The 15,516-nt window shown below is 33.5% G+C and overlaps 1 protein-coding gene across 1 annotated transcript; it reads right to left on the bottom strand.

Moving 5' to 3' along the window:
- On the bottom strand, positions 7,355-14,802 carry LOC109727067 (WAT1-related protein At3g30340-like). Its single transcript, XM_020256949.1, has 6 exons — positions 14,562-14,802; positions 14,201-14,263; positions 13,610-13,726; positions 8,881-9,283; positions 8,344-8,495; positions 7,355-7,674 (listed from the first exon to the last, which is right to left on the bottom strand). Exons 1-6 carry the CDS (start codon positions 14,750-14,752, stop codon positions 7,536-7,538), a joined length of 1,065 nt encoding a protein of 354 aa, XP_020112538.1. The 5' UTR covers positions 14,753-14,802; the 3' UTR covers positions 7,355-7,535.

Genomic DNA, 15,516 nt, shown 5'->3' with positions numbered 1-15,516 from the left:
CGGGTCGGGTACGCGCAGTCAAAATCCATATCCGTATCTATATCTGCCGGGTTTTGAATTTGATATCAATATCCAAAACTATATTCATTTAACATTAGATAAATCCGCTCTATTTAGATTCATATTCGGATAAAATTTTAAGTATCCGTACCCATTGATCGATATAAAAAATAAAAACCTGACTGACTTGAATTCGGATTTGGATTTTATCTGTATCTGACTCGAATTTGAATTGATTTTACATTATATAATACTAGTTGTAGTGCAAGTGCAATGCACGTCACATTTACTAATTAATTCAAATTTAAATATAAATTTTATATAAAATAAAATTTAAATTTGTATTTTAAATTTAAATGGTTATTAATGGTAAGCATGAGTCTATTTTTAATTAATTTTTTTTCTAAATTTTATTTGTTCCAATTTGTTTTTAGTTTGTTAATTATAATTATTTATTTTTTTATAATATGTGTGGAATATTTTTTTATTTCATTTAGAATTTCGTACGTCAATTTCTATTGGCTTTTACATATAGTATAGATAAATAAAAAATTAATATTATATTTGAATTTGTATTTTAAAAACTTAGATTTAATAAAATATATTTTGAAATATGACAAAGAGAAATAATTGTTTTGGGTTCATATTTTCGGATTAGGGGCCGAGTTCCAAATTTTTGACTGGGTTCGAGTTGGATGTGAATTTTCAAAATTCATCATATTTGAGTTCGGGTTCAAATTAAAATTTCGGATTTGATAATTGGATTCGGATTCAGATTTTTGAAAACCTACACCCCAACCCGTTACCCCTTGAGATCCCTAAATCTAACAGAGAAAAAAAAACAGGAGCATGAGGAATGTTGTATGGACCGGGTGCACCGTGCACCGCGCACTTTAGAAATTGTATGACAAAAGTTAGAAACTCAAAATGTAATTTTTTTTTTTTAATAACTTTGAATATATATACATAAAATATCAGCAATAAACTCTTCGAACTCCATTTTTAGTGACACTCCATAACTTCTAATTTTTCTTTAAATTATTACAGTTAGTTAAGTTTTAAAAACAATTATTAAATTAATGGTTCTATTTGGTATTACTCATTAATTATTCCAATTGTATTTGCTAAAAGTAATTAAAACCAGTAAATTTGAAGAAATTAATCACTAATTTGATTATATTCTACTTAAAATCACTTGATTTTTTTTAAAACAAAACTTATAGAAGCACCAATTAAAATAGAGAAAGTGTGGTGTATGAGATTCATAGGTACACCAGGTGCAGTAAATAATTTTCCAATGTAGAGGGATTTGTAGCGTGAGATGTAATTAATTAGTAGAGAGAGAGAGAGAGAGAAAGAGGAGGATATTGTTCACTTTTTGGATTTTATTTACTTTTCTCAAAAGCTAAATTACAGAAAACTCCATTATAAATATCTATTATTTCATTTTCTCTCTCTAACTTTTAAAACTTACATTTTACCCGTCAATATTTTAAGTTGTTGTATTTAGCCCCCTCCATCAGCATTCTATCACTATTCCGTCCATTTCTTATAATTTATACCAAAAATATGATTCAAAATAACAAAAATATATTAAAAAATTATTTTTTTATAGAAGAAGTAATGACATTCGGGTCATTTTGCCTTCTCCATTAACGTCGTACCCTCTGAAAATATTTTTAAAATTTTAAGACACTAACAGAATTAGGTTATAGGGACACATGTTTGGGACACTTTTGAGTAAATGTCTCATTTATGCTAAAACTTAAAAAAATATTTACTAATGCCTAAATATAAAGCCCAATCCAACCAAAATAAAAGATTACTCTACTGAACCCACCACACCCAGTCCATTTGGCCCGATTACAAACAGAAAAGAAAAAAAAAAGAAGAAAAATCAATTACCATTTTTTTTCTCTCTTCACTCAATCCACTGAAATTCTAGACGAAAAGCCTTTCCTGTCGTCCTCCTCCGCCACCGCAGCCAACGAGATAGAGTTTCGACGGTTGCTAAATGCTTAAATAAATATTGGTAAATTAGCAGTACTCTTTTAAGTTATAGCAACATTCTTTAACTGTCACTATATACCTAGCGACTCCACATATAGCAATACTTTTTAAAAGTGTCGACAATTTTAGCTAGCAGCACTTTTTTGACATGTATTTACATTTAAAAGTGTCGCTATAGACCGTTTTTGTTGTAGTGAGATAGCAAAATATAGATTTTTAAATGTCGGAAAGGAAAAGTAAAAAATCAGATATTTACAAAAGATTTTCTGTAGTTTACCCTTCTCAAAAAGATTTTTGATTTGGATACGATATTTTGGATAGCATAAAATTTAGACTTATGGGTAGTACCTGAAGTATCTTAAAATTACAGCTTGGTCCCTACACAATATTTATTTAATTACTATGGTTTTTGAATTTTCAAATGTACTACACTTTAGTCCCGTTAAAAATATCACTATCTAATAATTTAAACTTTTAGAGAAAAATGATTATTTACTAGTTTGAGTCCCGCAAAATTTTTATATTATTAATTTTTTTCAAATGAATAAAACAGGTAGCATGTAAAAACAAATAATTTTATTCTATTATTTTAATTTAATTACATTCAAAATTTTGTTGCAAAAAATATATATATATTTTATTATAACAGTTTGTGCCCGTGTGATAATACAAATCATATTATTTACTTATTTATTATCATGAAATTTATAGCAACGATTTGCAACGATTCTTATTTATTGCAAAACGTTATCGTTTACAACCGTATTTATTATTGAGAAAAAAATGGAATTCTAGTAGTGATGTCTCGAGCCCAAATGTGATGCGAAAGAGATTTGGATTCGAGTTTAGATGAAAATCCAATCCAAACTCAAACTCCCACTAAGATGACAAAAGTACTTTTTATATTAAAAAAAAATTAAAAAAGCAAATGTAGAACACCTAAAAGTTGATTCAAAAGAAACAAAATGAAATGGTGCTAAGGTGAAAATATAGGATGTTATTTTTTTGAAATTTACTTCTAGTTTTAAATGTATATCTTTTCCATATATATATTTATAGGATAAAGGCTCCAACCTACTTTTTTCACCTGGAGAATAATTAGGAATACGGTTACATATGCACCTATGGGAAAATTATAAATTTTGTTCAAAATAATATTTTTTTAATTAAAATCTAATTACATATGCACATATTTATGATTAAAAATAAATTTTGTCTCGCATAACACTTAGTTCTTATACTTTTCGTTGGAATTCGGTTCTGATACCAAATATAGCGATTCAATCCGTTAGCAATAATAACTCGTTGGTTTCAAACCATCAACCCAAAATACTTAAGTCCGCGCAGCCTCTTATATTCTCAATGAGAATCTCTTGTTCATCCGATGTCAAACTATTAGGATGCTACAGCATATGATTAATTAAGAAGATCCATCATGTTACCGAAATCTGTAACTCGATCCAATAATCTCTCGTTCATTCTATCTTTATTTTCAATTCTCATCATATTCAAAGAAAATATATAGTTTCTAAATTCGTCTTAATCGTTAAGAGCACATTTCAATTCAAGCTTGTAACTAATCAGGCTCGACTTTTGAGATCCAAATTAACTAAGATCGTCTTCTATAATAACTTCTCTACTTTATATAAAATATACAGTACCAAAAAATTATTAGTACTTCTGTGTAATCATATAGCACTTCTGAAGAAGCTTCTGCAGGTTCAATCGATTAAAAGATTAATTTGTTTGTATATATTGGCTGTTACAGGTTCCATCACCAGTTGTACATCTAGCTAGAAGCCAAGGGAAACCCCAGAAAACCATTTCTTCAACCAAACTTTTCTAATGTAGACTTTACTAAATCCCCTGATGGGAAAACTTTCCTCAATCTGCTTTGATGTCCCTCCTTTATCAAAAAGTACAGGAAAAAATGTCTAGAGAACCCATCAACTACGGCACATTTTGAAATAGAACCTCAAAATTTAAATTTCATATTGGCATCAGTTTGTTGCATCGTTAGCGCTAATCATTAATCCCAAAAGCTTGAGTCTGTTAAAAATACGTAATTAATTTACTTAAAGCGTATAGTCCAACACCTGCACACATTTGCAGTATGCGGGAATCGAATCTGTGATATCTAGCTCTGGTACTACTTGTCGGATTGTTGGCGCTAACCATTAATCATAAAAGTTCGAGCTACTAGAAGTACGCAACAAATTCATTTAAAGCGTATATAGACATAGCATCACAGATTTCGATTGTGACTCGGCCCAACCAACCTCACGCCACTTCGAGAATGACTTGACCCAATCCAGTCTCACGCCATTTCGAACGTGACTGGGCCCAACCTAACCTCTCGACACAGAGCAGAATGCTGGCCCCTTCAAGCTAACACGCTTCACCTTTCAGCAGTTTTGATCTGAGTTATTTCGCCCAATTGAATTAGAAACAATCAAAAATCAATAATGAAGCAAGCGTGGGTTTCGCTAGGTGCGAAATTCTCAATTTAATCGACTAAACTCTGTCAAAGCGAAAGAAATATACAGCGCAGGGACCCATTTCCGAATTACAAATAGTTGAGGGGGTCTCCACTTTTACCGACAAATATGGCCAGATGCTGAGATCAATTGTATCTGAAACTTCACAATAGGACATAAATGCAGGCTAAAAGTTGGATGGCACCTATCATGACAATAAATTAGTAACTTCAAGCATTTCCTTTAGCATAGTGGTTTCTTATCTTGAGAAGGCATTTTGAAGGGAGTTGGAATTCCACACATGTATATTTTCGGAATTTGATTTTCTGACTTTGTCCGGTACTCGGTAACTTCTAAGAGGGATCGAACTCCGCACGTATATATTTTCGAAATTTGATTTTCTTGCTTTTTTTGGTACTAGTAGTAGATAGTCTTTTCGCGAGGTTTGAACCCCACACATGTATATTTTCGGAATTTGATTTTTTCGACTTTTTCTGGTACAAATAGTAGGTAATCTTCTCGGAGGGTTTGAACCCCACACGAACATATTTACAGAATTTGATCGTCTGACTTTTGGAGTTTGATTTCTAACCTTTTCTAGTACTAGTAGTAGATTAGTTTGGGGTGGGTGGGGTAAAGTTATGGGGCTTATAGGCAGTGATCAAAAGGACAAAAAAAAAAGAGTAAATATTAATTGTCACAAAAAAAAGTAAATTATGTGAAAGTGCTATTATTCTCCAATAGCTTAAACTAACAAATTGAGAACGGTGTTGTCAAAGTTTATATTTAATGCGCCTCTTCATGCCTCGACTTGAAACCTTTTTTGATAGACCTAAATCATAGACTTGAATTAAATAAAAAGAAATTAATAACAATCACCATTCTCGGAATTCTTAGGATACTAGAGGACAGAACTTTTGTAAGACATGGACTTAAATTAAATGCAAGAAAATTAAATGACGTTAAGAGCTTCTTGGGACTCGAATTCAAAACCTTCTGCTCCGATACTATGTTAAGTTATGTGAAACAATCGTTATTCTCTGATAACTTGAGGTGAAAGCATTTACTATATACTCTCATATTCTCGATTGAATTGCAGAAAATATATTGTAACTAATTCATTGTAATATACAGAATGCGATAACATGTACGGAAACAGGCATGGTATTTATCTATCAGACTTTCTCATCACACGTAACGTAATTTGCCTGCAATCCCAAATGAAGCTTTAAGCTACCAAAGAGAGATATTTTTACTATTTATATTTAATAGAGATAATGTAGTTTTAGTTATTAAGCTATGACAATGTAAGGTGGATGTAAACATATTAAAGTGTAGAAACTTGAGTTGGTTGGCTACATACTATAATTTGCAGATTGGATTCCACAGGGGAAGCAAATTTGGTGTTGGGAGCCCCACTCCATCAAACATGAAAAAGAAAGGTTAGTGTTTTGTAGCCCTCTATTTGAATATCAAATAATGGTGTTCTTACCAACTATTCCTAGCGTAAGTGGCAACAAAATTAATGGTTGGTATTTGAGATCTCAAGTTCGAAGTCTAATTACTTCACATTTCCAGCTGAGTTTATTTAAAAAGAAAGGGGCAATTGCTTATATATTTCTGAAAAGTTTCTGACTTTCCGATTTACCCCTCTTAAAAGGCTAATATTGAAAATACTCTTTCTATGTTCCAACTTATTTCTAATATACCCCTAGAGTTAAAATCTGTTAATTAACTCTGTTATCTCTATAAAATTACTATTTTGCCCTTTCAAATATACCCTTCCACCATCGCTGACTTTCTTATTTGCCCTTAAAGTCAGGGGCAAAAAAAGTATTTTGACTTTTGGTCTTTTCCAATATATCATTCTACCGTCACCAACATTTCTTATTTGCCCTTAAGTTAAAGGCAAAATTGGTATTTTAATTTTTTTTAACTGTGGTAGATATTTAACTCACATTTAACGCAAGTTAACTTAACAAGAGATAACTGCGGGGGTATTTTGCAATAACGGTGGAACATGTGAGGGGTATTTTAGAAAGAAAAAAAAAAAAAGGGGTAAATCAAATATTTTCAAACGTATGAGGGGTATATAGGCAATTATCCATAAAAAAAAATATTGAACAAAACGAGTAGCATGCTACCTTTCTCTCAAATAAAAAAAAAAAAGAAAAGAAAAAAAAAACATGTTCTTGTAATCTATGAAAATAAGTGACGCAGGCCTAAGCCACATTGAGAGTGAAAAAGTATAAGGACGGAACAAGAGATACATGAAACCAATTCTTTGACAAAGACGAAAATATTATTAATCAACTCTAAAAGCTAATTACATTAACCGAATATCACGTCTATATATTTATAATTGAAAATAATAAATTCTAATATGTGTGTGTGTGTGTGAATTTAAACCGATAAAAAATAACTAAATAATCGGACTCAAAGTCGAAAAAATACAAATTTTTTTGAAAATAACCTAAAAATATGAAAACAGAGGCCTAAATAATTGAATTTGGATTCAAAACTCGGCCAAAATGGCTTTGCCGTTGGATGTGTAGATCTCGAAAAGTATTTTCCGAATTGGGATCGATTGCATACTGAAAACGAACACTCAAGCGAAAAGTTATAGCTGTTTAAAAATTTTTCACGCCAATTGTAAAATTTGCCAAACTCAGCAAAATTTTCAACCTACCTTGATTGGGTCATGCTTTTTCATAAACTCTAACGCTAAATCGACTGCATCAAATTAATACCGCAAATTTAGTAGAACCTTGGCCTCTCTCTCCTTAAGCAATGTCAACACATGCATGATAAATTTCCAATGAGACTTAATTATGACATAAAATTAAACAAGAAGTAAATACACCTCCTTTCTCATGAAAAAGCCCTAAACATGCCGATTTGGCCTATTATAATCCAAATTAAACCTTCAACATTTTTGCATAAATTAAGTGGATGTTCCTCAAATCAAAATCTCAAACTTACATATGGTTGCAACAAAGCTCAACTTTAAATAATGGTACTTTAAAAGTGAACCTCTTCTTTTGTTAACTAAACAGTTTGTACTTGCACAGGGGGTTGTTCAACATGCTCCTCATTAGGCTTAACTCCATTGCTTAATTGAGCCTCTTTGCTTTTGCCCCACAAAAGGAAATAGAGCCCCATAATCACAAGAGCAGAGCCCAAGATGCTGGGAAAATTGACAAAATAGTTGTACTTGTTAGCTCACAACATAAACATGTTGATTGTAGATTGATTCATTAAATCTGGTTACAATTACTGACTGAATTTTATCAGATTCGATGAATATCACCCTCGCTAATCAAAAATAGCTCTCTCAATATATATCACCTCCCTGTCTAATGAGATAAATTGCACCGGCGGTCATGATGAAGTTCGACTTACTTCCATTAAGACGTCGAACCTCATTTATTGTTCAAATTAATTTTCCTAATGAAAAGATAATGTGAAAGCTAATTCAGCCAAGAAATGACATGACTGCAGCACCTGTCACTTGATATATATATATATATATATATGCCCATGACTTTGTCGCAAAATCACTTGTCTTTTCCAATTATCACGTCGTCTCAAGTGATCGTTTGCCAGTTGAATGAGTACCCACTTTTACCTCATTTCTTGAAGATGATATGACAGCTAAATTAGCAACCACTTTTTTCTTTTATCGACAAAACCGAAGTTTAACGGAGCGATCACATTAAAATAGGAATTGATTATACGGTTCGATGCTTAATCGGAACTAATTGAAGCTCGATGTTCAGCGACCAGCGGTAGTGCAATTTACCCTTATCTAAGAATATGAATATGTAGGATAAGAATAGAGTTCATTCCAATATACCTTCCAAGGTGAAGCTGTTCATGGAGGATGGAGAAATCAAAGGCAGCCACCATGATTTGTATGAGAGGAGTGAATGCAGCAGTGAAGACTGGGCCTCTCTTCCCCACACACCATGACATTGCCAGGAACCCTAATCCTGATCCCACCACTCCCTGCATGTAATTAATTAATCACTCATTTGATTCAGCTTAATTGAGAAGGAATTAGCGCACCAAATTTTGTAGCACGATTGAAATTAAAATGCATTATAACAGCAACAATAGTCGACAGATATAAGAGGTCAGTTATTGGCTTCATATTGCTGGCACAGTTGATAAGATATTTGGGTGTTTCAAAGAGTTAGTTAGGTTGGTTTATAAGGTTGGGTTTGGCCTGGGCTAAGTTGACCTAAACAAGTAGCTTCGTATAAGTCGATTCGAATCCAATCCGAGCCAATGTTAAATTTTAGACCCCAACTTTTCAACCCATTTTGAGTCGAAACGATTCGTTTTGTTCATCGACTAGCTAGATTGAACTTACTCCATTTCTTTTCCTTACCGAGAATACGACGGTAATGATCTCTAACTTCTTCTTCAGAACCCACACAGAGATGCTCTTCTGAGTAGCCAAACTAAATGCAGTAGCTTGTACAAAGCTCAGTGAGAATATGAGAGCAGTAGCAGAATAAATGGCAGGGTATTTCTTGCACACTTTAGATTGCAGCAAGAACCAAGAAGCCCAACAGAGGCACCCAGCTAGGAGGGCAATGGACCCAACCATCCACTGCTTTGTGTTGGAGCTGTACCCCATATGGTAGGGTTTTATTAGGGTTTGTGTTGAGTGCTTGTGGGGTAGGACTGGGCCTTGGTAGAGAGTGAGCAGAATTGCACCACTCAGGCATGTGATTGTTCCTAGCAACTTTGACATCCCAGCTTTGCTCTTCAGGTCCAGTGTCTCCAACCTGTAACAAAATAGTTTTCAGAGGGTGAGTCGATAATATTCTGACCGTCGGGAATGAAATTGTAACATATCAGAAAGTTCAGATTCTAAAGTGCGATATTATTCCAGCTATTAGAACTAGAACCGAAAAGATCTAGTTCGTCGGGTGTCAAAATACCAAAAGAGATCCGAGAAAGAGAGAAGAAAAATAAAGCACACAATATTTACGTGGTTCGGCCACTGGCCTACGTCCACGGACGAAGACGGAGCGGAGATCTTCATTATAATTAAAATGGTGTACAAAATATGCCTCTCTCATAAAACTCTAGGTAATCCCAAAAATACACCCATATTCCCTCTCTCATCTTCCGCACCAAATCAATAGAATAAAGGGTATATTTATAATAGTGGTTAAATCCTAATACGATTCGAAACAAATCCACTAAAACTAGGAATATCTTAATTAGATTAGACATAATCCAAACTTAACTTAATGGGATAATCAAAATAGAATAGAGTTAAAAGACCTTGTGGCACTAGAATTCGAGACATATCTAACACCAGCTTTGCAGGCCAAACTTGAAACCGGACTTGATTAGTTGTATGTCCAAAAGCCAATCCCTGCATGCTGCAATATCACGTGCCACCGTAAAAACTACTACCACCTTCAATGGCTCTAGCTTCGAGCCTTTGCACATCGCAGTGCAGTACGTTTCGATCATAGTCAAGTCCTCTTTTGAATTGCGCTCCTCCGATGTTATGAAATGGCGATCGGTATCTACACCGGAGAAGTCTCTAGCGACCTCCATAGACTCCGGTGGAGATTTTCAAATTTCGATGCCATTATTTTCGAATCAGAATAATGAAACTCCAAAACACTTTCAGATTTTTTGTTTTCAAAGTATGAAAGTGGGCGTATTTCGACAACATATTTCAAAACTAGGCCTCCATTAAAAGAGCAATCAATTACAGCTAGACCCATCAACATTACTATAACAGGCAAAGGACACATTCCCATTATCTAAACATCAACTTTAGCTTACAAATAAAGCAGGCACTATTTTTGTTCTGCGGAAGCTACCAAACTTTTTCAGTAGGAAAACACTAAGGTATATTATAGTGCTAAGAGTAACCTACATTAAGATAAAGATAATATATGTGTAGTTCCACTAATTGCACTAACATTAGTAGTGGATATAGAATGTCTGCATTGCATTAGCTTACTTTGCATAAGTATTTCTCAAACTCTTTTGAGCTTAGTGTTTATAATGCTATAAAATGGTAATGGCAAATACAGCTAGAGAAACCTTCAGTGACCTCTATCGAAAAAGCATTTGCGCATCTACATACTTTTCTAGTGTTGGTCGCCTATAGGAGTGTCAACGAGCCAAGCACGAGCAAGCTGAGGTTGGCTCGTGTTCGGCTCATTTCATAAACAAGCCGAACACGAGCTGACCCATAAATAATAAGTTAAAAAAATTATAAAAGATAGGTATATAAAATAAATTTATGAGATCTTATCTATTTGACTTTGATTTAATAGTAAAAACTTTACATATAAATGACCTTTTTATAATTGAATTGGGCTTTATATTTAGATTAAGCTAAAAACTAATTATTTATTTATATATACATAAATATAAAATGTATGTAACACGAGCGAATTGACCTAACTCGTGTTCGGCTCGTTCATTAAATGAGCTGAAAAATTCAGCTTGTATTCAGCTCATTTATTAAACGAGCAGTTCGATGTCAAGCTTTTTTCAAATTGAACACGAGCTTGCTCGCGAACAGCGAGCTGAATTTGCCACCCTAGTCACGTATGCCATTTTTCTAAAGCTTTTAGCTTTTGAGAATATAAAATATGAAAGCAGTTACATTTGAAAAATGCATTCCTAAGCTAGCTATAGACCTTCCTACCAACAAAGAGCTACAACTAATCCCATTAACATCACCATGAAAAGCAAACTAAGGAAAAGGGCTCATTTCCTTTTGCAGAAAACTACAACAAAAACGGTCTATAGCGACACTTTTAAATATAGGTACATGTCAAAAAAGTGCCGCTAGTTAAAATTACCGACACTTTTAAAAAGTGTTGTTATATGTGGGGTCGCTAGGTATATAGTGACAGTTAAAGAGTGTCGCTATAACCTAAAAAAGTGCTACTAATTTACCAACATTTATTTAAACATTTAGCAACCGCCGAAACTCTATCTCGTTGGCTGCGGTGGCGGAGGAGGATGACAGTAAAGGCTCTTCGTCTAGAATTTCAGTGGATTGAGTGAAGAGAGAAGGAAAGATAGTAATTGATTTTTCTTCTTTTTTTTTTCTTTTCTGTTTGTAATCGGGCCAAATGGACAGAGTGTGGTGGGTTGAGTAGAGTAATTTTTTTATTTTTGGTTGGATTGGGCTTTATATTTAGGCATTAATAGATGTGTTTTTAAATTTTAGCATAAATGGGACACTTACTCAAAAGTGTCCCAAACATGTGTCCCTATAACCTAATTCTGTTGTAGTTAATTGGTACATAAAAAACCAACTTTTTCACCAAAGCAAAAGCAACTGTGCCTATAAAACCTTAGCTTACAACCAAAGCAGCTTTTTTTCAAACTCTTTTGAGCTTAATATTTCTAATGCTATAAAATGATGATGGCAATCACAGCTGAAGAAATCTACAGTGATTTTTATCGAAAAAATATCTGTGCATCTACATATATACTTTTGCAGTGATCATCTATGCCATTTTTCTAAAGCTTTTAGCTTTCGAGAATATAAAATATGAAAGCTCAGTTACATTTGAAAAACGCATTCCTAAGCTAGTTACAGACCTTCCTAGACCTAGCAATTTTGACCCAAACCCTCGGGTACCCGCAGGTTATCCACAAATTTACGGGTATAGATACCAACTTTTCCAATACAAAAAATTACTGGTAAAACGGGTGGGTACCCATTAAAGAATAGGTATTTTGGATAACCTGCGGGTACCCACGAATACCCGCACATATATTTTTTAATTAAAAATATATTTTCTTAATTAATATATATTTTTTATTTTATCAATCTTAAAAATTTTAATTCTAATTTTTTATTGCGTGTCTTTTATATTATGAAATATTTTTGCTTTAGAAATTTAAATATTTTTATTGTATGTTATGATATTTTAAACAATGAGTTATATTAAGCTTTTAAAACTTATATATATATATATATATATATATATATATATATATATATATATATATATATATATAGGTGGAGGCTACTATGCTGTCGTAAGCACGGAGCCTTCCGTGCTTCTAGGCTCGTTTTCGATGTTGCGACTCTTGATCGCATCGTCAGATCGCTCGTTAAACTTGATCTAGAGTATTTGAAGTACCTAGAAAATAAATTTTATGATTTTACGATATCATTTGCCTAGTGAACGAAGGGGCTCAAAATCAACGGCTGAAAATAAAAATCTTACAAAATGTAATAATACGACATTAAAATTTTAAATCAAAGATATTGATCTTGTTTTATATAGTATAAAGAATTTTCTATCAAAATTTCACGTGATTTGGATATTTCTACACCGTTAAACTTGCAAACGGCTCACTACGGCCATTGAAATTTGTTGATTTTGAGCCTATTCGATCACTAGGCAAATGATATCGAAAAATAATACAATTTATTTTCTAGGTACTCCAAATACTCTTGATCAAGTTTAACGGAGCCGATCGACGATTCGAAAGTCGCAACATCGAAAACAAGCTGGAAGCACGGAAGGCTCCGTGCTTCCGATAGCATAGTAGCCTCACTCTATATGTGTGAAAATTGCGGGTAACCTGCATACCTAGCCGCCCACCCGCAAGCGGATATGGGTAAAAATGTTGGCTATCCAAAAATTTGCGAGTAACCCACGAATACAATAACCCGCCTGCGGATTACCCAACCTGCCTGCGGGTTACCCAACCCGCCAGTTTGCCAGGTCTACTTCCTACCAACAAAGAGCTGCAACTAATCCCTTTAACATCACCATAAAAAGCAAATTGAGGAAAAGGGCTTAGTTCCATTTTGGTACATAAAAAACCAACTTGTCCAACAAAGCAAAAGCAACTGTGCTTATAAAACCTTAGCTTACAGCTAAAGCAGCTTTGTTTTTTTTTTTTGGTCCCACGGATGCTTCCAACATCAATTTCAATAGCCAAACACTGATGATGTGTACCACAGTAGTTCTAAAAGTAGTGTACCTCAACACATTCTAAGTAATCCCACTAACTACACTATAATTAATAAGGAATTACAAATTAAACATATCAAGATTACTCTATTTGATGAGTATGCTAATGCGAGGGTTCCGATAAGATACCGTAGCGGTAAAGCGATGAGGAAGGTGAATATCGGAGCCATGTTGAGGAATGCGCATGAGAATGTCGCCGACGTGTACTGCAGCCCGACAAAGAACAGGTACTGTGGTAGAGAGGCACTGCAGAGCGCGAATCAATAGGTAACTCAACATCATCGCACAACATTTATCGGCCACGAGCTTTACATGTTTAAACGCATTTGTTGGATTTTTTGCATACTCTATATGTGTGGTTTGAGATAGAACTTAAACAAAAAATTTGAGAGTGGAAACTCTTTTCATTATATTTGAAAAAAAAAAAAAAAAGACTTTGTAGATATACCAAAATTTTTGCTAGGCTCGAGCCCGATACAAAACTAGATATTTTAGATCTGGTCAGATTGGGTCGAGTAAGATTAGTCGGGCCGAAGCAGATCTATCAAATAATTGAATGGCTCGAACCCGACCCGAATTTTACCGGGCCTCAGTTATTGAAATTTGAGAACTGATCACCTCATCAAGCGAACCAGACCAAACCCGACCCATAACAATTGTGATATACTTTCATAAATTTTTATAATAATATAATAACTGTTTTAATTTGTGTTTTCTTACCCAAATAATGCACTGAAGAAGAGATAAACGAAGATCTCGCCCGTAAGTTTTGGTCTCGTCTTCCTGCAGTCAAATGGTTAAAAAAAGAAATTTATATATTAGCACCACTTGTGTGGAAATGAGAAAAAAAAAAAAAAAAGATTAGGGTAGTTCATTAATATATTCATTGTAGTCAACCTTCTTAAGAGAGTCAATAGATCAATAATGAAAGCTACCTCTTTGGCAACTAAAGAGTTTTGAATAATATTACTAAACCAACGCTACAATTATTTTTTTTAAATAGATCTGTTTAAACAGTACTTCTATAATAAATATATGGAGAAAAAAAAAAAAAATTTATAGCTGATATATATGTGCGTGCCTTTTATAGAAAAACGCGATAGGGGCCATGAAGAATGTTGCGACAAGCTGACGAAGCGTGACGATTACGAGGCGGTCCATCCCCTCGTCGATCACCTTCTTGATCATCACGTTCATCACCGCGAACCCGACGTCGGCGGCGACCATCACGGCGACCGGCCCCCGCTCCCTCCACCACCCCATCATCATCATCTTCTTCTTCTTCTTTCTTCACCACCACCCTTGTATACACTTGAACAAGACTTGTTAACACTCTTCTAACTTGGCTTTGGGGTTCACAACCAGGCTATTTATGGATCCTATAAAGCCCTTTTTTTTTTATTTTTCTTTAAGTCAATTCAGGCATGTACACTTTAGCTTCTAAATATCTAAGTGGTGTCACCAGGACATTGGCACTCCTTAAACATGAGAAATGGCATTTATGTTTTTTAGCTACATTGGCTTTATATATACTTTAGCACTTGCCTCAAATAATGGGACATTTTTCTAGAATCATAAATTTTGAATAAATTGCTAAATAAACTATCAATTTTGATAGAATTAGTATAATCGGATATCTCATTTATCTAAATATTCATATTTTTTTGAGTTGCAAATTGAATATATGTTAAGATGTGGAATTATATAATACATAAACTTATTTACTTACTAATTATCTATTTTTTTTATTTATTTAAGATGATAATAAAGTAAAATTTATTGATATAATTTTTAATGCAGAAGATAATTAGGACGGGAATACTAAAGCATAAAAAAGTTTTTTATAATTTAGCCTTTTTTTTTTTATTTTTCAACATGTTTGCTTTGCCATGTGGAACTTTTTATATTTTGCCATGTGGAACTTTTTATATTTTTAATAATTTTCTCACCAAAAAGTTGGGGAAAAATAACATATACAATTGTGACATGAAGGACGAGAAAGGATTCTTATTGGAAAAGACATTTTAGAAAAGTTA

Source organism: Ananas comosus, linkage group 22 (assembly GCF_001540865.1).
Source record: "Ananas comosus cultivar F153 linkage group 22, ASM154086v1, whole genome shotgun sequence".
In the NCBI taxonomy this organism is placed as follows: domain Eukaryota; kingdom Viridiplantae; phylum Streptophyta; class Magnoliopsida; order Poales; family Bromeliaceae; genus Ananas; species Ananas comosus.
The sequence above is the reverse complement of the archived record's forward strand: the minus strand, read 5'-3'. Positions and strand labels throughout refer to the sequence as shown.